At 42.5% G+C, this 25,272-nt stretch overlaps 3 protein-coding genes across 5 annotated transcripts in view; all 3 read right to left on the reverse strand.

Annotated features, from left to right (window-relative positions):
• LOC124012438 (zinc finger protein 606-like) overlaps positions 1-25,272 on the reverse strand; it is a 1,040,669-nt gene that overhangs the window by 858,378 nt on the left and 157,019 nt on the right. The gene's annotated exons all lie outside the window — the stretch shown is intronic.
• Positions 1-25,272, reverse strand: part of LOC124012437 — a 971,157-nt gene that overhangs the window by 822,202 nt on the left and 123,683 nt on the right. The gene's annotated exons all lie outside the window — the stretch shown is intronic.
• Positions 986-25,227, reverse strand: LOC124012430 (zinc finger protein 205-like). 3 transcript variants are annotated; one of them, XM_046326039.1, is made up of 7 exons: positions 23,813-25,227; positions 22,179-22,315; positions 21,818-21,979; positions 19,452-19,604; positions 18,941-19,052; positions 14,561-14,685; positions 986-2,555 (listed from the first exon to the last, which is right to left on the reverse strand). In XM_046326039.1, exons 2-7 carry the CDS (start codon positions 22,188-22,190, stop codon positions 1,611-1,613), a joined length of 1,509 nt encoding a protein of 502 aa, XP_046181995.1. In that variant the 5' UTR covers positions 22,191-22,315; positions 23,813-25,227; the 3' UTR covers positions 986-1,610. The 3 variants fall into 3 exon arrangements, with proteins under 3 accessions (XP_046181995.1, XP_046181993.1, XP_046181994.1); XM_046326037.1 differs by having other exon boundaries at positions 22,721-25,227; XM_046326038.1 differs by lacking the exon at positions 986-2,555 and having other exon boundaries at positions 13,398-14,685; positions 22,721-25,227.

The following is a 25,272-nucleotide window of genomic DNA, read 5'->3' on the forward strand; positions in this document are numbered from 1 at the left end:
CGACAGCCCGAAACCTGAAGGATCTGGAGAAGGTATGTATGAAGGAGTGAGCCAAAATCCCAAAACCTGGTCAAGAATTACAGGAAACGTATGATCTCTGTTATTGCAAACAAAGGTTTCTGTACCAAATATTAAGATCTGCTTTTCTGATGTATCAAATACTTATGTCATGCAATAAAATGCTAATTAATTACATAAAAATCATACAATGTGATTTTCTGGATTTTTGTTTTAGATTCCGTCTCTCACAGTTGAAGTGTACCTATGATAAAAATTACAGACCTCTACATGCTTTGTAAGAAGGAAAACCTGCAAAATCGGCAGTGTATCAAATACTTGTTCTCCCCACTGTATATACATAGGTATGTGGACACCCTTCAAATTAGTGGATTCGGCTTTTTCAGCCACAACCGTTGCTGACAGGTGTATAACAGTGAGCACACCGACATGCAATCTCCATAGACAAAAACGGGCAGTGGAATGGCCTTACTGAAGAGCTTAGTGACTTTCAACATGGCACTGTCATAGGATGCCACCTTTCCAACAAGTCAGTTTGTCAAATTTCTGCCATGCTAGGGCTGCCCCGGTCAACTGTAAGAGGTGTTATAATGAAGTGGAAACGTCTAGGAGCAACAACGGCTCAGCCGTGAAGTGGTAGGCCACACAAGCTCACAGAACCGGACCGCCGAGTGCTGAAGAAACTAGCATGTAAAGATAGTTTGTCCTCGGTTGCAACACTCACTATCCAGTTCCAAACTGCCTCTGAAAGCAACGTCAGCACAAGAACTGTTCGTCTGGAGCTTCATGAAATGGGTTTCCATAGCCAAGCAGCCGCACACAAGCCTAAGATCATCATGCGCAATGCCAAGCGTCGGCTGGAGTGGTGTAAAGCTCGCCGGCATTGGACTCTGGAGCAGTGGAAACGCATTCTCTGGATTGATGAAACACGCTTCACCATCTGGAAGAACGACTTCACCATCTGGCAGTCCAATGGACGAATCTGGGTTTGGCGGATGCCACGAGAACGCTGCCTGCCCGAATGCATAGCGCCAACTGTAAAGTTTGGTGGAGGATGAAAAATGGTTTGGAGCTGTTTTTCATGATTTGGGCTAGGCCCTTAGTTCCAGTGTAGGCAAATGTTAATGCTACATCATACAATAACATTCTAGAAGATTCTGTGTGTCCAAGTTTGTGGCAACAGTTTGGGGAAGGCCCTTTCCTGTCTCAGCATGACAATGCACAAAGTGAGGTCCATACACAAATGGTTTGTTGAGATCGGTGTGGAAGAACCTGACTGGCCTGCACAGAACCATGACCTAAACCCCATCGTACACCTTTGAGATTAATTGGAATGACCGACTGCAAGCCAGGCCTAATCACTTAACAACAGTGCCAAGACAGTGCAAGACCCACAGCATTGTTCCAACATCTAGTGGAAAGCATTACTAGAAGAGTGCAGGATGTTAAAGCAGCAAAGGGGAGACCATATAAATGTCCATGATTTTGGAATGAGATGTTCAACGAGGTGTCCACATACTTTTGGCCATGTAGTGTTTGGCAGCTAAAGAATGGTTCCCAGATATCCCCTGTGTAAAACTCAAGCCACACTGCTATGATTTCTCTCCTTTGTGGACACTCCTATGTCTGGTAAGGTTAGTCAGGAAGGAGAAGCTCTTGTGACATAGTTTGCACTTGAAGGGCCTCTCCTTGGTGTGAACTGTCTGGTGCTTCTTCACATAGTTTGCCTCAGTAAAGCGCTTCCCACATGTGGGGCAGGCGTATGGCTTGTCTGCGTCTGTCCTAATGCTCAGCCTCCCACGTTGTGACCCGATGACACCAGAGGAGGTAGAAGCAGGAGCCACCGCCCCCAGTTGGTTAGTCTTTGAGCTCCCTCCTTGACCTCTAGTCATTGTTTGGGTGTTGTTGGGATTGTGTGCTGTGTTATAAGCAAGGTACATCTCGTGGGGAACGCCCATCCTGACCCTGTCTGTGTTGGTGGGGTAACCATGAGGTAACTGAGGAAGGCTAGACCCAGGTCCAGGCTTTCTATGAACCCAGTCACTAGGCATTAGACGAGACCCTGAAGAAGACAGACTTCCTGAAAGACTACCACCAGGAGGGTCACCTACCACCCTCTTTGAAGGCTGAAGCCCAGGGTGACCTGCTCTGTTCATAATGGATACTGTGGTGTTTGTATCATAAGAACAGGAGGGTCTATCTCTATCAGCCCCAGGCACTGCTCCATCCCTGCACTGAGACTGTGAAGAGAAGGGTCTGGTCTGCAGACTAGATTCCTGACTGGACCCTCTGTCTCTCTGATGACCACCAGGACTGAGATTGTTCAGTCCACCTGTCCACTGGTTGTGTTCTGTGTATTGGTGGTGGTGGAGTCTCTGTCCCTCACGGTTGGGTCCTGGTTCCGACTCGGGAAGGAAGAGTGACGGCTCTTGATCCACTGTCCTGATTCGAGGCCAAGGTTTGTGACCTGCCGCCTCAGAGGTCCAGTCTCTTCCGCCAGCAACACCTGATATCAGCAGGTCTTCATGGACTGCAGACTGTGAACACAAATTGTACAGAAGAGAATATAAAGGTTTATATAAGAAACAATTTGCTGTACACACAGAAACATTACATGATATTATGAAATATCATGTTTAGCAACGGAGGCCAGAACAAATGGACGCTTTTCGCCGGCAGCTTTCATCAGTGGCACCCGTAGAACTTTTGTCACTACGAACATTTGATCTGAGTACACCCATTTCTCTTTCTATGATAAAACATTAACCACAGTCAATAGAACAAGCTCCCCAAGGAGGGAAAAGATGCAGAAACTATTTACAGACAACGCCGATTTGGAAACAACTCCGGTTGAAACCAATGTACTACAGTCCTTGAAAAAAGTAATGATCAATGCTATAAGTTGTGCATGAATGGACAGTGTTTACACCAACACATTGGTGCAGCTGGCTTCAAGGGTTAAGCGAGCAGTGTGTCAAGAAGCAGTGCGGCTTGGCAGGGTTGTGTTTCAGAGGACGCATGGCTCTCGACCTTCGCCTCTCCCGAGTCCGTAGGGGAGTTGCAGCGATGGGACAAGACTAACGACCAATTGGATAACACAAAATTGTGGAGAAAAAACAGTAAAAAACCCACAAAATAATTTGTGCACAAATATCAGTGACCTTCCGGCCAGTATGGCATTAAGCCAGCTCCAAATAAAATACCTTATCAAAGACAACCTACAGCTCAAAGGTAATGTCAAAACACTCACAACTATTGTTAATTCATTATCAAGTGACAATAACATGCTGAAATAAACATTATTTCTCTAGATCTAAAACTGGGGGTTATTATTGTTCTAAGATGGTCACCATGGATTAGTAAGCTATTTGATTTTGAATTCGTAGGTCTAAAAAAATATATACAATACCAATCAAAATTTGGACACCTACTCTTTCAAGGGTTTTTATTTATTTTTTGCTATTTTCTACATCAAACCTATGAAATAACACACATGGAATCATGTAGTAACCAAAAAAGTGTTAAACAAATCAAAATATATTTTAGATTCTTCAAAGTAGCAACCCTTTCCCGAGATGACAGCTTTGCACACTCTTGGCATTCTCTCAACCAGCATCACCTGGAATGCTTTTCCAACCACCTTGAAGGAGTTACCACATATGCTGAGCACTTGTTGGCTGCTTTTCCTTCACTCTGACATCCAACTCATCCCAAACCATCTCAATTGGGTTGAGGTCAGTGATTGTGTAGGCTAGGTCATCTGATGCAGCACTCATAACTCTCCTTCTTGGTCAAATAGCCCTTACATAGCCTGGAAATCCTGTTGAAAAACAAATGATAGTCCCACTAAACGCAACCAGATGGGATTGTGTATAATGCAGAATGCTGTGGTAGCCTTGCTGGTTAAGTCTGATTGAATTCTAAATAAATCACAGACAGTGTCACCAACAAAGCACCATCACACCACCACCTCCATGCTTCACGGTGGGAACCACACATGCGGAGATCATCTGTTCACCAACTAATTCAAAATAAGTTTTGAATTTTGGCCCATTCCTCCTGACAGAGCTGGTGTAACTGAGTCAGGTTTGTAGGCCTCCTTTTCTATAGGATTGAGGTCAGGGCTTTGTGATGGCCACTCCAATACCTTGTCCTTAAGCCATTTTGCGACTTTTGAAGTATGCTTGGGGTCATTGTCCATTTGGAAGACCCATTTACGACCAAGCTTTAACTACCTGACTGATGTCTTGAGATGTTGCTTCAATATATCCACATAATTTTCCTCCCTCATGATGCCATCAATTTTGTGAAGTGCACCAGTCCCTCCTGCAGCAAAGCACCCCACAACATGATGCTGTCACCCCCGTGCTTCACGGTTGGGATGGTGTTCTTCGGCTTGCAAGCCTCCCCCTTTTTCCTCCAAACACAACAATGGTCATTATGGCCAAACAGTTCTATATTTGTTTCATCAGACCAGAGGACATTTCTCCAAGCTTTATCAGGCACATCTGTCTCTGCAGTTCACAGCTCCCCTTCCTCCACTGTAGGTAGGCTGGAACATCCACCACCGAATGTGTAGCACCCATCTGGGTGATGCAGCAGTAAGTGCCTGGAGGCCACCACACCTGGGCAGTAATCAGCAACAGTCTCCTACTAGACGAGCCTCTGTCATCCCCTCACACCACAATCCAAATCTAGTACTTGTTTGTTTTGCAGTTAATTATGTTGATTTTATGTTGATTTTGGATGTGGTTGAGTGGTTGAAAAACAAGTTTTAATGACTCCAACCTAAGTGTATGTAAACTTCCGACTTCAACTGTAGGTGTGTCCAAACTTTTGACTGGTAATGTATATATTTGATCAAATACTGACTTTGGCCTTTAGTAGCAAATCCAATAAAAACTTATTGAATAACACATTCATAAATGGAAAAAAGACAGTTAAAAAATAAATCACAAGGAATAATGTTTTGGAGAGTCTGTCCTATATCTAGGAGATAAAAGAAAGCTCAGGAAATATTTGTGCTTTTCTTTTACACATATTTAACCCCTTTTTGGGGGTAGGTACAAAATTACCTCCATACTTCCATTCATTTTTTTTAAAGCCAGTACCGGTTACATGCACATGAGTCCCGTGACACTTGTGGGGGTCGTTGAGCAAAACGGAGAACACCATCATGTTCGTGATAGTCTCATCTTTCCATGTTAGTTTGTAGGTCAAACCACTCAGACGTGCCACAGCCATTATCGTGAGAGGACCGATTTTCGGGATGTCTGACAAACACCAATGGAGCTTGGCCACCTTCCAATGGATTGAGACGCAGCCCATGCCAAAAAACAGATATCTAGCTTAAACTGAAAGATTTTGATGGGATTTTAAAAATTGTTACTAAAATGTTACTCTAGGTGGATTTATTAGCCTTACAGTCCCATTTGATGAGAGAGAACCTGGTTTTCACAGGTATTTCTGAGAATAACAAAACTACATATCCTAGCAGATGAGGTATCAAAAATCACAGAGAAAAGGTACCGGTTAAATCAAAGGGTAGACAATTACAAAGTACAAACTTTGGGCTTAATGACCAGTTTCCTAAAGAAAGAAATAACAGGTGGAAAATACTCTACCCGATGCTTAAATATGGTCAATGATGCACACTGGTTGATGCAATGGTTGCTAAAATTCTAATAGTTTGCATAATTTCAGTTTGTGACAAAACAAGAAATCAGTGCAGAGCATCATTATACCATCGAAACCAATGTGAAATATCTTTTCAATAACCAAAAATATTATATTTTCAGCTGTTTGAAGCTGGTGCACAAAATCGAAAGTAAAATACGCAGAAACAAAACTTAAGAACGGGAAGCATAGAAATTCACACAGAACAGATCTACTGCTTCTTAGACTTGCTTTCAATGAGAATGGCAGATCTGTTAACGCACAATTCTATGTGCATTTGGTTGGGTTGCCCAAAATGTTACATATTGCAGCTTTAAAGAAATAGACTAGGCTTGGTGCTTATATTGTTGTTGACAAGATCTATATTAACCGCAAGCTATACCGAGATGAAAAAGTTACAACTTGGCTTTCTATGTGAATTTGGTCGGGTCACCCAAAAAGTGACATATTGCAGCTTAACAGAAATACAAAAATCATCCTGTGAGGGATTGATCGCTGACGGTGAACTACTAATGGCAATTAACTAATTCCAAACTGGTAAATCTCCTGGCTTTGACGGTATACCAATTGAGGCGTAAGAGTTTTATTTTTTACAGAAAACAAAGAACCTTTGTTCACCTGCTTAAATGTTTCATTTGAACAGGGGGAATGATCAACAACCCAAAGAGATTGACTGATTACATTACTATTGAAGCAGGAAGCAAATGGCCATTATATAAGCTCTGTGCACCTCAAACTGAAGACCCCTCACTTTATGCTGTGACACCCATATTCTATCAAAATATTTAGCACTTAGAATGACGAGCAAGATGACTGAAAGTGAGAAATCTGGCTTTATTTAGGGTCACTACATTAGGTGACAGTATTTTTCTGGGAACTATTGAACATTGTGAAATAGAAGAAAAGGCAAGTGCATATTTTCAAGCATGGTGACGGGCTGCATCATGTTATGAGTATTCTTGTCATCGGCAAGGACTAAGGAGTTTTTGACAAGATGGAATCTCATTTATATAGATGCCTTCAGTATTTGAACTTTGGCAAGTCATTTATTCAATCGTTTAAAGTCTTATATCAGAAACTGGTGAGTAAAGTAGTGAATATTGGGTATATAATTATTTAGAGGGGTTCGACCAAGGGATCCAGTTTCACCTTATTTATTCTTATTAGCTATTGAGATGCTGGCCATCCCAATCAGGAACAATTCCAATATATACTAAACAAAAATATAAACACAACATGTAAAGCATTGGTCCCATGTTTCATGAGCTGAAATAAAAGATCAGAGATGTTCCGTACACAAGAAAAACGTATTTCTCTCGAGTGGATATTTCTCCTTTACCAAGATAATCCATCCACCTGACAGGTATGGCATATCAAGAAGCTGATGAAACAGCATGCTCGTTACACAGGTGCACCTTGTGCGGGGGACAATAAAAGACCACTCTAAAATGTGCAATTTTGTCACACAATACAATACCACCTCAAGTTTTGAAGGAGTGTGCAATTGGCATGCTGTCATCAGGAATGTCCACCATAGCTGTTGCCAGAGAATCTAATGTTAATTTCTCTACCATAAGCCACCTCCAATGTCATTTGAGAGAATTTGGCAGTACGTCCAAGCAGCCTCACAACTGCAGACCACGTGTAATGACACCAGCCTAGGATCTCCACATATGGCTTCTTTGTCCTACGGGATTGTCTTGCGTACCAATGAAGTGGAGCAATGGCCCAGTGGACATGCTTGGCATCCACATTCCAAAAGAAAGAAGGATCTTGTAAAGGAGAACTTAGATTTGAAACTAGCCAAGATTGACAAAATACTATTGCTGTGGAAAGGTAAAGCTTTGTCTTTTATATGGCAGAGTAACCTTGAAAAATACCTTCATTGCCTCTCAGTTGATCTACAGCGCTTCAGAAAGTATTCACACCCCTTTACTTTTTCTACATTTTGTGGTGTTACAGCCTGTATTTTGGACTACACTGGACACTGGACTACATATATTACCCTATAATGTCAAAATGGAATAATGTTTTTAGAAATGTTTACAAATGAATTAAAAGCTAAAATATCTTTAGTCAATAAGTATTCAACCCCTTTGATATGACAAGCCTAAATAAGTTCAGGGGTAAAAATGTGCTTAACAAGTCACATAATACATTGCATGGGTTCTCTCGGTGTGCAATAAGTGTGTTTACAATGACACAGATTTTATAATGACAACCTCATCCCTGTACCCCACACATACAATTATCTGTAAGGTCCCTCAGTTGAGCAGTGAATTTCAAACAAACACTGATTCAACCACAAAGACCAGGGAGGTTTTCCAATGCCTCGCAAAGAAGGGCACCTATTGGTAGATGGGTAAAAATGTAAACAAGCAGACATTGAATATCCCTTTGGACATGGTGAAGTTATTAATTAAACTTTGGACGGTGTATCAATACACCCAGTCACTACCAAGACACGGGCATCTTTCCTAACTCAGTTGCCGGAGAGGAAGGAAACCGCTCCATGAGGCCAATCATGACCAATTTCACCATGAGGCCAATGATGACTTTAAAACAGTTCAAGTTTAATGGCTGTGGTAGGAGAAAACTGAGGATGGATCAACAACATTTTAGTTACTCCACAATACTGACATAAATGACATAAATTAAAATAATGAAGCTTGTACAGAATAAATATATTCAAAAACATGCAGCCTGTTTGCAATAAGGCACTAAAGTAAAACTGCAAAAAATGTTGCAAAGAAATTAACTTTATATACTGAATACAAAGTGTTATGTTTCAGATAAGTCCAACACAACACATCACTGAATACCAGTCTTCATATTTTCAAGCATGATGATGGGCTGCATCATGTTATGAGTATTCTTGTCATCGGCAAGGACTAAGGAGTTCTTTAGGATAAACAGAAACAGAATAGAGGCCAGGCAAAATCCTAGAGGAAAACCTGCTTCAGTCTGCATTCCAACAGACACTGGGAGATAAATTCAGCTTTCAGCAGGACAATAATCTCAAACACAAGGCCAAATACACACTGGAGTTGCTTACCAAGACATGTAATGTTCCTGAGTGGCCTCGTTACAGTTTTGACTTAAATCCGCTTGAAAATCTATGGCAAGACTTGAAAATGGCTGTCTATCTATGATCAACAGCCAACTTGACAGAGCTTGAAGAATTCTTTTAATAATAATGTGCAAATATTGTATAATCCAGGTGTGCAAAACTCTTAAAGACTTATCCAGAGAGACTCACAGCTGTAATCGGTGCCAAAGGTGATTCTAACATGTATTGATTTACTTATGTAAATTAGATATTTAATTTTCAATAAATGTGCTAATAAATATTTCAAAAAACACTTTGCATTAAGTTAAGGGGTATGAATACTTTCTGAAGGCACTGTATACCCATTCTTCAAATAATCAATAAAATATTTATTGCATACTGACAGCAGGGATGTCCCCAGGATCATTCAGAGCCAGATCATATGGTTGAATTCAAATACACTGATATATAAAATAAAAATTGGGAATGTGTTTCTGAAAAAGACAATCTTAGAATAAAACAAATATCATTGATAGTAATGGGAATTTTACACTGTGCACAATTGTATGGGAACATATTTACTATCAGGTACTGGCAGCAATTCAAACAGAATGGAAGAAAAAGTTAAGGGAAAGAAAATAGAAACGGTTTGTAGATCTCATATTAATCTTACAGATGGTTAACTGGAGATAAAGACAAGTACCATTTTCATTTGGGAAAACAACAAATTAGTTGCCTTCCCACACAAATTCAACTCTTACTGGGAAAAGCATGTATAGAACAACAGACTCCACAATCTGAATGTTTCAGTTGAAGATATTGTAAATATTGCTGGCTACTAACAAGATGTTACACATATTGGACGTAGAAGAATCCTCTGTGGAAGTGCTGGATTTGTTACATATTTTCTGGTATTGCTCCATAGTTAACTTTTGGGCAAAGGTACAAGAGTGGTTACTCTCTGTTTTATACGATTTTGTTATTTTTCCACAAACAGTTATATTGAGTGCAGGGACAGATACAAAACAATATAGAATCTATTGATTCTGCTGAGGAAGGTTTTCATTTTTAAAACTCAGAAAATAAATGTTAGTCTTGGACTCTTTCAACCTAACTGTGAAACACTATTATACATTAGATTGCAAAAGAAGGTGTGAGGTCTCCAGATTTGACTGATAAGTGGGACCAAATGACACATCAAGGATGGGCCTCGATTTCATATACAAAAGAAAGGTGCTCCTGATTGCCAGTCATATGACGATTCTATTTGTTTCATTTTTTAGTTTTTTTTGTTGTATTTGTGGTTGTTTGTATGTTTGCATGTGATTCCTGTTTATGTCCTTTTCTAGTTTAAGATAATTGCTTCTTTTCTTTTGTGTGTCCACAGCACCGAGGTAGTGGACTGAAGAGGGTGGGGTGGTCTGGCGGGTAGTCTGTGGGACCATGAAACTTTAGCTCCCACTTCCCTATTGTGGGATGGCTATTTGTAACATCTGTCAAACAAATACAAGGAAAGAAAACACGCCAAAATAATAATTATGTCCCCTTATATTTGTAAACTCAGCAAAAAAAGAAACATTCCTTTTTTCAGGATCCTGTCTTTCAAAGATAATTCGTAAAAATCCAAATAACTTCATAGATCTTCATTGTAAAGGATTTAACCACTGTTCCCATGCTTGTTCAATGAACTGTCATGACGTTGGCCTGGAGGTAGGTTTATGAGTCATAAATACCTCTTCCCCCCTTTTTCCTCTCTCTATCCTACTGATGTTACATTTTCAAAACCCTTGGTTAACATAGAGATTCTGGGAACATCTGAAGGTGGGGGGAAATGAACTATATTCTGGTAATCTGACCAATTGAACATATGCAGTGGTACTTAATGAATATGATGTCAGTTCGGTTGTCATCTGAGACATTCTCATCAATGATAAAATAACAAACTCTACAGTGGAAAGTCTACACATCAGTGTTATCGGATTCACATGGAATTGTTGTTCAATTTAAATGTTTGAATATTAAATTATTCGTGATGGGATGAAATGTGATTTAACTTCTAAAATGTGAGATTTGGGTTTTCATAAGATAGGGCTCTGCTCAATCAGTGGCCTGCCCCTGTGAAGGGACATGGGCTATAAAACTTTTCAAACACGCCCTCCTCTCCCTTCCTATATAAGCCCTTGACGACGATATAACCTTCTGTTCTGAGGACGACGGTCCGATGTCAGAATGGTTCAGATAATAACTACAGAACGAAGCAAACATCAGCGTGAGCTTTGGAGTGATACCTCCTAGCCGTTGAGTTAGCAACAGCCGCTGCAAACGAGGGTTAGGAAGGAACAGAGAGTAGCCCGTCTACCACACAACAACGTTACTACAACGTATTCAATTTACCAGCAGAGACATTCTTCAAGGGACAAAGGATTCGGTTGGACAACACTGCCTTCCATCTACCACCAACCTACCGAAGCGCAGCTCAGAGTAAATATTTATTGCATTTTCCTTTTCCAAATGGGCGTTAATTTAGATACTTTATTTACGATAGCACAGCGTCACCCTTTGTTCCTCAGTCTTCCCACTCTTTCACTTTCACCCAGCCCCTTTTCTTTTGTGTAACAAGCTGTCATATCTGTTCCGCCCGCTAGGGACGTTTTCCTTTATGACGTAATTTGTAATCAAGTTATGATTTAATTATGTGTATTTCTGTGTATTTAGTAAATAAATAATTAAACCCAATTTTGTATTGCTGATTCAACTTGTTAGCCAGGGTTCTTGCAACTAAGAATTTACAACTTTCAGATGAGACTGAATTAAGATGACGATTAATATCGACTGCTATTGATGTAAAATATTACTAGGTCTTTAAGAGTTTATTCGGAAGATAACAGCTCTATAAATATTATTTCGTGGTGCCCGACTCTCTAGTTAATTACATTTACATGATAAGCTCAATCAGGTAATATTAATTACGGATAAATTATTTTATAGAATAGCATGTCATATCACTTAATCCGGCAAAGCCAAAGACACGACAGGACCATAAATAATTAATCAACATGCACCTGTGGAACGGTCGTTAAGACACTAACAGCTTACAGACGATAGGCAATTAAGGTCAAAGTTATGAAAACTTAGGACACTAAAGAGGCCTTTCTAGTGACTCTGAAAAACACCAAAAGAAAGATGCCCAGGGTCCCTGCTCATCTGCGTGAACGTGCCTTAGGCATGCTGCAAGGAGGCATGAGAACAGCAGATGTGGCCAGGGCAATAAATTGCAATGTCTGTACTGTGTGACTCCTAAGACAGCACTACGGACGGACAGCTGATTGTCCTTGTAGTGGCAGACCACGTGTAACAACACCTGCACAGGATCGGTACATCCTAACATCACACCTGCGGGACAGGTACAGGATGGCAACAACAACTGCCTGAGTTACACCAGGAACTCACAATCCCTCCATCAGTGCTCAGACTGTCCACAATAGGCTGAGAGAGGCTGGACTGAGAATTTGTAGGCCTGTTGTAAGGCAGGTCCTCACCAGATATCATCGGCAACAACGTCCCCCTATGGGCACAAAACCACCGTCACTGGACCAGACAGGACTGGCAAAAAGTGCTCTTTACTGACGAGTCCCGGTCTTGTCTCACCAGGGGTGATGGTCCGATTCACGTTTATCGTCAAAGGAATTAGCGTTACACCAAGGCCTGTACTCTGGAGCGGGATCGATTTGGAGGTGGAGGGTCCGTCATGGTCTGGGGCAGTGTGTCACAGCCTCATCGGACTGAGCTTGTTGTTATTGCAGGCAATCTCATCGCTGTGCGTTATAGGGAAGACCTCCTCCCTCATGTGGTAACCTTCCTGCAGTCTCATTCTGACATGACCCTCCAGCATGACAATGCCACCAGCCATACTGCTCGTTCTTTGCGTGATTTCCTGCAAGACAGGAATGTCAGTGTTCTGCCATGGCCAGCGAAGAGCCCGGATCTCAATCCCATTGAGCACGTCTGGGACCTGTTGGATCGGAGGGTGAGGGCTAGGGCCATTCCCCCCAGAAATGTAGAGGAACTTGCAAGTTCCTTGGTGGAAGAGTGGGGTAACATCTCAGCATGAACTGGCAAATCTGGTGCAGTCCATGAGGAGGAGATGCACTGCAGTACTTAATGCAGCTGGTGGCCACACCGGATACCGACGGTTACTTTTGATTTTGACCCCCCCCCTTTGTTCAGGGACACATTATTCCCTATCTGTTCGTCATATATCTGTGGAACTTATTCAGTTTATGTCTCAGTTGTTGAATCTTGTTATGTTCATACAAATATTGACACGTCAAGTTTGCTGAAAATAAACGCAGTTGACAGTGAGGACGTTTCTTTTTTTGCTCAGTTTATAACAAATCGTTTAGTTCCTCTAAATGTGGGGAGGTGGGTAAAATAATAAATAAAGTCTAGCCCATCTCTAGCACTGTGTTTTCAAGTACCTAACAATATGGAGCCAATGTCCATATGTGTTGATTAAAAAATGAAGTATAATATTTTGGTTAGACTGAGAAAGGAAACTCAGTCCCTAAAATAATACAAAAATAACCAAGTAGGTCAGCACAGTCAATATTGTATTTCATTTCAACAAAATGGTCATACACTAACATAACTTTGTAGTACAGTACTTTTATTGCACAAAACGATACGTGACAAGTATAATACTATGATAACACTTTACATTTTCTGTAAATCTGGTACACTCCCTTTGATAAATTCCTTTGAGAATACGCTGGAAAAGGTTCAACATTACATTACACACATTTTCACTAATTTACACCAGTGAAGAATTTTTACAGACACCTTCACACCAACCATCACCATATCCTTAAATCTGCCTTATCATACTCATTCTTTCCTGGTTCACTTCATTCAATTCCTTACTACATCCAAAACCAAGAGAATGAATTACAAACTAACTAGTACTCCATTACATGTCAACACTACACACTATACATGGGCCGTATGCATTTTCTGCTGGTGTATCCTGAGGTAGCTCCTCTCTGAGAACCTCTTCCCACAGTGCGTACAGGCAAACGGCCTCTCTCCCGTGTGGACCTTCAGGTGCATCTTCAGCTGGTGCTGGTGGGAGAACCTCTTCTCACACTGGGGGCAGCTGTAGGGTTTCTCCCCTGTGTGGACCCTCTGGTGTCTCTTTAGATGACCAGCCTGGGCGAAGCGCATGTGACAATGGGTACAGCTGTAGGGTTTCTCCCCTGTGTGCATCCTCTGGTGTATCTCCACCTGTTTCGGGAAACTGAAGGCTTTCCCACAGAAAGAACATGGGAAGCGCTTCTCTTTTCCACCGGATCTACAGATAGCGTTACTACTACTGTCATTTGTCATCGGGCTTATATAGCCATTTAGTGTTGAGGTACCAGCATTGTCTGAAGTCTGGTTTAACATAAGGTGAGTGTGAGGAGGACGAAGGCCAGGGAGAGCCTGTGTTGTCGCAGGGTCCATGTTCCAGTTGATAGATCCTATAGAAGGCAGGCTGAAGGCAGCACCTGTTAGGTGGTTAACCAGAGGCGTCATCAGTGTCTCTGAATCACAACTATAGGAGCAGGACGGAGCATCGCTAGCTGAGTCTGTGTCTGTTGTTCTCTCCCCCCGCATACAGACACCTCCCCGTCCCCGCAGACCAAATCTACACCTTGCCCTGGTCTCAGCCAGTCTGTTGTCATGGAGACTAAGTTTGGTTGTTTTGTGTTCGACTGTCTGTTTCTGGTTAACAGTGTTGTTCCCCAGCCCAGAGTTGAGGACGCTGTCCCATCCACTGACCTCCACTATGTCACCTCTGGTCCTGGCCTTCTCAGTGATGTCCCCTGGGCCCTTGGTTGAACTCGTCTGGTTCTGGGAATCCAAGATGGCCGCCCAGTCTCCCCTGTTAGCCTCCAGCCAACCACCTGCAAGAAGAGGTTAGAAAATACTTTTTTTTTTTTTTTTAAATGTCACTTACCAGGTCAGGTTTATACATTAGAAGTTGTGTTTTTGTATGTAAACATAAGTTGTATTGATTTCATTTTTTGAATGAAGAAAAAATAGCCAGTTGCATCACTATTTCCATTGAAGATCTATTACTGTATGTAGGCTATATGTACACTGAGTATACAAAACATGCTCTTTCCATGACATTGAGATGACAGACTCAAAGGGAGGAGACAGGTTAAAGTATGATATTTAAGCCTTGAGACAATTGAGACATGGCTTGTTTATGTGTGTGCCATTTAGATGTTGAATGGGCAAGACAAAATATTTAAGTGGTTTTGAACGGGTTTGGTAGTAGGTCCCAGGCATAGGGCTGTTGCGGGGAATGTATTACCGCGACACCAGCGGTCACAAGTCATGAAGGCAGTCAAATTCCATGTGACCGTATAGTCACAGTAATTAGGCTTCTCCAAGCTCTGATGCTGCTGCTGGTCTTTAGCGGCCTACCAAACTTTCTAACTGCCTGGTACTCAGCATTCTATTGTCCCTCTAATCAGCAATATATTGTCCCTCTTCATGAGAACCCATGAGCTCATGTTGCGCAACATTTCAATAGGCTATGCAATTGCGCAAGAAAACAGAGTGATGGCCTCCTAAAAAGAGGAGGATCCCATCAGCTTCATATAGGCTAGGCCTACTATATTTATTTCTCAACTTCCCTAATATTAAGCACATTGCTTCTCTTTATAACAGGAGTATAGCCTACCTGGCTGGGAAAAAACATCCCGTATTCGCTATTTAAGTGCATAGATGACATGTATTTTTCCCCGCTGCCCCTGTTTCGATACAGGTGCATGATAATGGTCGATTCTAAATCAAAACAAATTTCACACATTATTTAAAGACAAGATTAAATCAAGAATAGCCTATCACTTGTGAATTATAAACTCCAAATAACTTCACAGATCTTCATTGTAAAGGGTTTAAACACTGTTTCCCATGCTTGTTCAATGAACCATAAACAATTCATGAACATGCACCTGTGGAATGGTCGTCATGACACTAACAGCTAACAGACAGCTAACAGATAGGCAATTAAGGTCAAAGTTATGAAGACTTAGGACACTAAAGAGGCCTTTCTAGTGACTCTGAAAAACACCAAAAGAAAGATGCCCAGGGTTCCTGCTCATCTGCGTAAACGTGTCTTAGGCATGCTGCAAGGAGGCATGAGGACTGCAGATGTGGCCAGGGCAATAAATTGCCATGTCTGTACTGTGAGACGCCTAAGACAGCGCTACAGGGAGACAGGACGGACAACTGATCGTCCTCGCAGTGGCAGACCACGTGTAACAACACCTGCACAGGATCGGTACATCCGAACATCACACCTGCAGGACAGGTACTAGATGGCAACAACAACTGCCCAAGTTACACCAGGAACGCACAATCCCTCCATCAGTGCTCAGACTATCCACAATAGGCTGAGAGAGGCTGGACTGAGAGCTTGTAGGCCTGTTGTAAGGCAGGTCCTCATCACCAGTCATCACCGGCAGCAATGTCGCCTATGGGCACAAACCCACCGTCGCTGGACCAGAAAGGACTGGCAAAAAGTGAGGTTTGTCTCACCAGGGGTGATGGTCCGATTTACGTTTGTCGTTGAAGGAATGAGCATTACACCGAAGGTCTGTACTCTGGAGCGGGATCGATTTGGAGGTGGAGGGTCCGTCATGGTCTGGGGCGGTGTGTCACAGCCTCATCGGACTGAGCTTGTTGTCATTGCAGGCAATCTCAATGCTGTGCGTTACAGGGAAGACATCCTTCTCCCTCATGTGGTACCCTTCCTGCAGGCTCATCCTGACATGACCCTCCAGCATGACAATGCCATCAGCCATACTGCTCGTTCTGTGCGTGATTTCCTGCAAGACAGGAATGTCAGTGTTCTGCCATGGCCAGCGAAGAGCTCGGATATCAATCCCATTGAGCACGTCTGGGACCTGTTGGATCAGAGGGTGAGGGCTAGGACCATTCCCCCCAGAAATGTCTGGAAACTTACAGGTGCCTTGGTGGAAGAGTTGGTTAACATCTCACAGCAAGATCTGCCAAATTTGATGCAGTCCATGAGGAGGAGATGCACTGCAGTACTTAATGCAGCTGGTGGCCACACCAGATACTGACGGTTACTTTTGATTTTGACCCCCCCTTTGTTCAGGGACACATTATTCCATTTCTGTTAGTCACATGTCTGTGGAACTTGTTCAGTTTATGTCTCAGTTGTTGAATCGTATGTTCATACAAATATTTACATGTTAAGTTTGCTGAAAATAAACGCAGTTGACAGTGAGAGGGCGTTTTTTTAATTTGCTGAGTTTATATTATCACTTGTGTATGATGCCCAACATAAGAAACAATGCCTTTTTGGGTGACTTTTTCTAATCATAGTCACACACCTCATGTAGCTTAGCCCATGGTCCTATATGTTTTATTAAGGTTTTTATCACAACTAAAATGTCCAAATACATTTTTAATATTAAGCACATTAATCCACTTTTACAAGGGGTGTAGAGCCTAACAGGCAGCACGTGAGTTTCAAGTTTGGAGAAGATAATTTTCACCATAAAAATGCACCTTTATAATAAAAGCATTACATGCATAATTGCATTTGCGGTCACTTTTGATAATGGTGTTTTCCACTAATGGAACATTTGCGCTTATAGCCTACTACCATGAGCGCATTGTTGTGCTTATAATGTGAATAAATAGCCTAATAGTTTATCAACATTTTAAGCTAAACGTTATGATTTGTTGCATCAGCCACACTGCATAAAAAAAGTTTTTTATGCTAGTGGTAGTTTTAGTTTGGGATCTATCGCTTCTCACAACTGTCCCAGACTATGTTTGGAATATTTATTTCTCGTACAGAATAGAATAGGTCGACTTTTGTACTATGGAGGATAGTAGATTGACATAGGCTAGTGCTTTTGCTGTTCATTATGCCTACTCATTTTGTTGGCTGCCGAAAAGTAAATGTGGACAGTTCTTCCAATATCTTCAATATGCATCTCGGAAATGGATAAGGATGCACGCAGTTGCGTCCCCCAATGTGTCAGTCTTCACTTGTAGCCTGTGAGAAAGACCCGATCACATGACAGAGCGAGCAGCACTCCGGGAGAAGGGCACAACTGCCACTGGCTGCAAAAGGCATGGATTGTTTTAGGGTGCATTACGGCCACACAAAGGGGATACTGCCGGGAAACTCTAGGCATTATCTAATGCTTGTCCAATTGTGAATGTGTGACTGATGTAGCGTGTACAGCGTGTGCAAAAAAACAAAGCAGAGCTCATGCCTTTCAAGCAACTTTTATCAAATCATCATTATAGTCTCCTCATGCAGCCGTACAATGTATTAAAAATCAAAACATATAGCCCAACATTTGTAGAACAACTAAAGGGACATTAATAACTTTAAATTAAACATATAGGAGTACCTATTTCTTTGTTAACTGCTTGTGCGCACTCTCAAACCATTTGGAGAAAATATCCTTTATTCAATTGTATTCTTCATACTATAAAATAATGCCACGGAATTCTAAGAAAACCTTGTCTGCTAAATGAACTAGTGTAGCCCACCGCCATTTGGTATAGCCAGATCAGGACATAACATATGGACAATTCAGAGTATGCTATTCTGTTCTTCTGAAATAGACTACATTTTCTTCATATCATGCTTCTTTAGAGCTGTCTAAAATAAATAATGAATTTATTGTGATGTGTAGGCTATATTAAATGGATTTATTAGACTTTTTCAAATGTAGATGTTCCAAAGGTCAACATCAGTGGCTTGTAGGCTATGTGTGGTAGCCAGGAGATGCTAAATGTGTTTGTTAATTAATGGTCAATAACTGTGAGGCCGATAGCTATTTGCCACCGGCTGATGGCACTTAGCCAGGCACACCGGTTTGTGTCAAGAACTGCAACATTGCTAGGTATTTCACACTCAACAGTTTTCCCGTGTGTATCAAGACTAGTCCACCCAAAGGACATCCAGCCAACTTGACACAACCGTGGGAAGCATTGGAGTCAAGATGGGCCAGCATCCCTATGGAACGCCTTTGATGCCTAGTAGAGTCCATGCCCCGACGAATTGAGGCTGTTCTGAGTGGGGAGGGGAGGGTGCAACTCAATATTAGGAAGGTGTTCTTAATGTTTGGTACACTCAGTGTATTTCTCCCTTACCTTGCTCTCCCATCTTTAGTCTACTCAGCAGGTCAATGCTCTCTGGTTCATCTTCTATTGTCTCCTCTTTGACAATCAGCAGATCAGGCTTCCCATCCTCCATGTCTACTGACTGTAAGAGATACAGAGTGAGAGGATGTTGGATCAAGAAATCTGATATGAGCACCCTGCTATGGAGCATCTTCTGATTGGGCAATGAGGGATTGCTATGAGTACTATGCAAACCTGTTAGTTGATTCGATTACTTGACACTCTTTAATGGTTTGATAATTTAAAGGCATGGTACCACAATTAATACACAATTAAACAAGAAAGACCTGGCTCCGTATCCACAAAGAGTCTCAGAGTAGAAGTGCTGACCGGGAATCAGATCCCCACCCGTCTACATAGCCTTATTCATTATGATCTAAAAGGCTAAACTGATCCTAGATCAGCACTCCTACTCTGAGAGGCTTTGTGGATACGGGCCCTAACCTAATACCATATAGACAGTAGTTTACAGTGGGCTTACCTCAGTGAAATTGTGTGTGGTCTTGTGCTGCTCAGTGGGTTCAGGAGGAGGTGTAGTCTGGTTGTCCTCTGTGACCATGGTCCCCTCTGGATTCCCCAGACCCTCCTCACACCCCTCCTCCTTCACCAGCAACACCTCTGGACCCTCCTCCTCCTGGAAGAGAGAGGGTGATACAGATTACACAGACATACACTCCCTCAGGTACATACACAAACAAGATAATAAACACACTTCACATGGAGGGGCCACACTTGCAAACATAAGCAAGCATTTAAAGTTAAACAGGTTCTCATGTACAAAATGCACAACAGCCAATTAAAATGTTTGTTTTACTTGTATGTGACAGAAAGCTCAATTGTAGCTGGTCCCATCAGATAGCATGTCACACATTAGCCCTTTGTTAACCTCACTAGGTGGCAGCGATTACATCCCAGCACAACTTCTGCAGACAAGTCGTATACATAGTTGGACGTGTTCATGGAAGCGTCCTTAGCAACAAGGCTGTCACGTGTATTTCATTGACTGGTCAAATTGCTCTTTGTGTAAAGTGCCTTGTCCGTGTAATTGTCGCAGATTGTGGCAAAGGGTTCGAATCTCACGAGTCGCCCCCCCCCGCACACAAACACACTGCTATTGTCAAATAATCATGTTGCATAGGCTATATTACATGGACGTGTGCACCTAAATGTAGACCAACGTTTTATATGCATTTTCATAATCTCCTTTGTCACCTGTGCTATGAATTGTCTCAAGGCTTAAAAGTCCTTCTTTAACCTGTCTCCACCTCTTCATCTACACTGATTGAAGTGGATTTAACAAGTGATGTCAACAGATCATAGCTTTCATCTGGTCAGTCAATGTCATGGAAAGAGCAGGTGTTCTTAATGTTTTGTATACTCAGTGTATATTAAAGGAGAGAGTCTCAATGAAAGTCAGAATAAAAAGTCCCATTTTGTGTTTATTAAACATAAACATGGCTTAAATACCCCATATGAAAACCACACATAGACATGTCTAAACCAAAACTATATTCACTTTCTCATTACAGAAGTGTCTTGGGAAAAATGTTTATTGCTGAATAGAAGTAATGAAATAGCCATTTGTAAACATTACAAACACTATGTAAAATACTTTTCATACTTACATATCACACAATGTTTGGATGCAATATTCTAACGAGGAATATTCAACACTGAAATCTGTGACTCTCGTTATTCCAAATGCATCTGTGGATCTTTTCTGCTGATGTTTTTAAAAATATTTATTTATTTATACAGGCTTTGATAAAAACGTCAGAAGATATCGAGTGGAATTGGTATGTTTCTATGTTACAGAGTGGAATGTTTTTTCTGCTGGTGTATGCTGAGGTAGCTCCTCTCTGAGAACCTCTTCCCACAGTGTGTACAGGCAAACGGCCTTTCTCCCGTGTGGACCTTCAAGTGCATCTTCAGTTGACCAGCCTGTGTGAAGCGCATGTGACACTGTGAACAGCTGTAAGGTTTCTCCCCTGTGTGGATCCTCTGGTGCCTCTTCAGGGTGTCCTGGCGAGAGAACCTCTTCTCACACTGGGTACAGCTGAAGGGTTTCTCCCCTGTGTGGACCCTCTGGTGCCTCTCCACCTTCTGGGAGCTGCTGAAGCCTTTGTTACAGAACATGCAGAGAAACCGTTTCTCTTTACTACTGCCTGATGTGGCTCCCCCCCCCTGAGCCTGGGCTCTAGCTCTGTCGTTTGAGTTCAATACCTGATCGAAAAGGACACAGCCGTGTGAATCGGAAGGTGCTATCAACGTGGACACTGGGTAGCGATCCTTGAACACGTGTAAAGGGGAGTGGGTGGTGACATTTAGATTTGTCTCCAAGCTTTCCCTGTAATCTAAGAAATCTCTGCCCTGTGAGTGTCCGTCTCCGAGGTGATGATCTGCATTCCATGTGGGAGGAACGTCGCCCTCCACTTTTACAGTCACCTCATCTGCTAATATAACCTCCTCTTTCTTATCTAGGCACCCTCCAGAGTATACACTACTACTGCGCCGGTTCCAGTCCCCTCTAGACAGATTCATCTGTGTCTCTAAACCCAAGGGCATGTTGCCAGGGTCCATCTCTGTATTGTAAGAACAAGACGGATCATCACCGGCAGTGTCTAACGCGTCACCATCACCATCCCCATGGGAATTAACCGTCCTCTGGCTCTGGTGAAATACTGGTAAATATTCGGAGCCGGGAGCAAGAGGACTGCCCAGTTTACTCAGACCCAGTCTCTCTGGGTCTGATCTATGGTTAGATCCTTGGTGTAAGAGCCTGTGTGTTACAGTTAAAGTCTTGGTGTCTGTCTCTGACTTGAGGACGGCGTTCTGTGTTCCACTGACCTCCGTGATGCTGCGTTGGGTCCTAGGTTGCGCTTGGTTGGTGGGGTCCTCCGTGGCTGCAGAGGGCGCTCCAGACTGAATGTCTCTGATGTTCCGTGGGTCCTCCTTTCCTTCAGACCTCTCCTGCTTGACCCCAGGACCTGCAGCCTCTGCATCTGCAGACTGACACAAGAACATAACAATATCGTCTCACAAGCTTCCTTATGGCAGATAAAAATGTTTTTAAAAAGTTTTACCTTTATTTAACTGAGGATAAATGACGATGATACATGTAAGCAAGTGAATAGCTGAGGGGAGATTTTCTTTATTAAACAGGCCACATTTGATAACTGTAATTTTTATATAACACAATTACACTAACCTCTATCACCATAAAATTCTGCGATGTGGTTCCACTCCCCTCATCAACAGTGATTGGTTGGTCATCTCTCCATGTATTGTGTTCCGCTGGCTTCAGAAAGCTTCTGTGGCCTCCAGTGAGATGTCCTTCACCTGAGACTGTGATTGGGGGAAAAGAGGTTAGGTTAGCTACTGTCAATGCTATATTGTACACATATATATATATTATATATATATATATATTGTACACGTTTGACCCTGTCCACAATTGGTAAGGATGTAAGGTAACACTTCTCATAACTTATTGATATACTATGTAATGATTATGTTCCATGCATCTTATTGTTTTCATTTAGTAAATAATGGAAAATGCAGTAAATCAAAAATCTGGTTATAATATGATAATGTCTCTGCACAAGCTAAGTAATCGGGGGATTTATTGTATACGACCCAAAAACGGACAATTCTAGATAACATCTGAACACATATACAGAAGGGAACGGGACGACAGGCACTGAACTATAAATGAACAGCGACAGGTCGCACAGCCTCTGCAAATTGTACCTCTTGAAATTCCTCTGTATCGGTCAAGGATTTTGACACTACTGGGACGACTCGCGAGGACGCGCTCTCGCATTGTCCTCTCTGCGCGCTCCCGTGCAACCTTCAGTTCCAGTAGTTTCCTCCGCAATGACCTGTTTTCTTTCTGGCTTTGATTTATTTCCAAACGAAACACTGCATAGTCGTCGTCTACGAGTTTACAGATTTCTGCCACGGCGGCATTCGCTAGCACCTCCATGATGGAGGCTATTTGAGTGTGAAAAACCATACAGTTAGCCATTTTTTGCTAATGTTAGCAGCTAGCTAGCGTTACCTAGATAACAGCTATCAACCAAGTCCTGTTTCCAACGTGAATTAAACACGATATGGGGTGTCATACGATGCAGTTAAATTAGTCATATTTTGAGTTCATGTCTGTTAATACACGTCTAAACAACAACAATAAAAACGATAACGTGGAAATTGTTTTTTCATAACTGTTCACTTCCGTTAACTTCTTCGTGTGAGTTTCCGGCAGACTAGACGTTGTTTTGCGTATTTCCGCCTTTCACAGGGTTACCACAGCCACAAAGTCTAAATTGTCTATATCGTAAAAGTTCATTAAAATGAATAAGTGTGTGTGGGGTAAGGTGACTAGGCATCAGGATATATAATAAACAGAGTAGCTGGAGCGTTATTTTATTAAACCTTTATTTTAACAGGGTAGAAATATTGTGCTCTGTATAATACAATATAACTACATGTATTGTTCACACAATTATTTTATAAATACAAAAAATAAAAAACAGTCATGGGAAGCAGAAATTTGTCAACAAAAACAAAAAAGTGGTTGGCAATATCAAAGGGTTTTGTTATGAATGAGCTATCAGCCTCAATGAAGGATGGAGCCGAATTAGCTTTAATGCCTAGAATTTTATTTAAGCACTCGAGATTTTATTATAATTAATAAATTATTTATCCTATTTCCATTGTATAGTTTCTTCTTGTTTTTGTTTAGTTTAGTTACGTGATTTGTCAATTTACTGTATGGTTGCCAATCTGCTGTGTTGCCAGACTTATTTTCCATTCCCTTAGTGTACAGGCGAAAAACCTCACTCCTGTTTGGACCTTCAGGTGCCTCTTCAGATGGTGCTGGTGTAAGGACAGGAGCTGGGAGACGAGAAGCAAGTACAGTGAGTGAACATTTAATAAATAACCGACATGAAACAAACAAGGACAGTGTCTGGACAGGGGAAACATAACGGCAATAATGCTGACACCGGGATCAAACCGAGGAACAGACAGATATAGGAGGGGCAATCAACAAAGTAATGGAGTCCAGGTAAGTCCAAAGAAGCGCTGGTGCACATAACGATGGTGACAGGTGTGCGTAATGATGGGCCGCCGGGCGCCCTTGAGCGCCAGAGAGGGGGAGCGGGAGCGACAGTACACCCCCCTCTAGGGGTGCCACCCGGCATCCCACCTGGGCGAGCCCGACGGGCCGGCTGAGGCGTGGGAGCCCGACGAGCTGGCTGAGGCGGGGGAGCCCGACGAGCCGGCTGAGGCGGGGGAGCCCAACGAGCCAGTTGAGGCGTAGAAACGTCTCGAGCCAGCTAAGGCGTGGAAACCTGACGAGCCAGCAGAGGCATCCCCGGTTCCAATGGCAGTGGCACCCGGACCTGACGTCACCAACCAAAACAAAAAAACAAAACTCCCTGATGCTTCCAATATTGGGGTCAGCATTCTGTAAGGACAGACGCTGGGAGACGAGAAGCAAGTACAGTGAACATTTAATTAAAAAATGAAACAAACAAGGAGAGTGTCTGGAGAGGGGAAACATAACGACAATAATTCTGACACGGGGATCAAACCCGAGGAACAGACAGATATATGAAGGGCCAGGTGAGCCCAAAGAAGCGCTGGTGCGCGTTACGATGGTGACAGGTGTGTGTAATGATGGCTGCCCGGCACCCTCAAGCGCCAGAGAGGGGGAGCAGGCGTGATAGCTGGTGGCAGAACCGATTCTCACAGTGGGGGGCAGCTGTAGCGTTTCTTCCCTGTGCTTCTTCAGGGTGCCAGGTTCAACGAAGCACATGTGACACTGGGTACAGCCCTCTCCTTTCTTAGCTAGGCACCCTTCAGAGTATACATTACTACTGTACTGGTTCCAGTCCCCTCTAGATCAGTCTGTGCCTCTAAACCCAAGGGCATGTTGCCAGGGTCCATCTCTGTGGTGAAAACAAGACGGATCATCAACTTCAGTGTCTAACGTGTCACCATCACCAATGGTTATGGACCGTCCTCTGGCTCTGGTGATATACCAGGAGGACAGCCTAGTCTCCCCAGACCCAGTCTCTGTGGGTCTGATCTGTGATCAGATCCTGTGTCAGATCCTGTATAAATAAAACGTTGGAGCGAGTGGTCGCATCTGCACTTCGCTCCCGCGGGTAGTATAACTTTTTCATTATATTTCATTATATCACAACGGTTTGATTTGTCTAATCTTAGCAATTTCTTCTCAGCTAGCTACATAGCCGTCTTTGTATCAAAGATAATTGCGTAATTATCGTATTTCG

The sequence above is a fragment of the Oncorhynchus gorbuscha genome, linkage group LG24, assembly GCF_021184085.1.
Source record: "Oncorhynchus gorbuscha isolate QuinsamMale2020 ecotype Even-year linkage group LG24, OgorEven_v1.0, whole genome shotgun sequence".
Taxonomy (NCBI): Eukaryota; Metazoa; Chordata; class Actinopteri; order Salmoniformes; family Salmonidae; genus Oncorhynchus; species Oncorhynchus gorbuscha.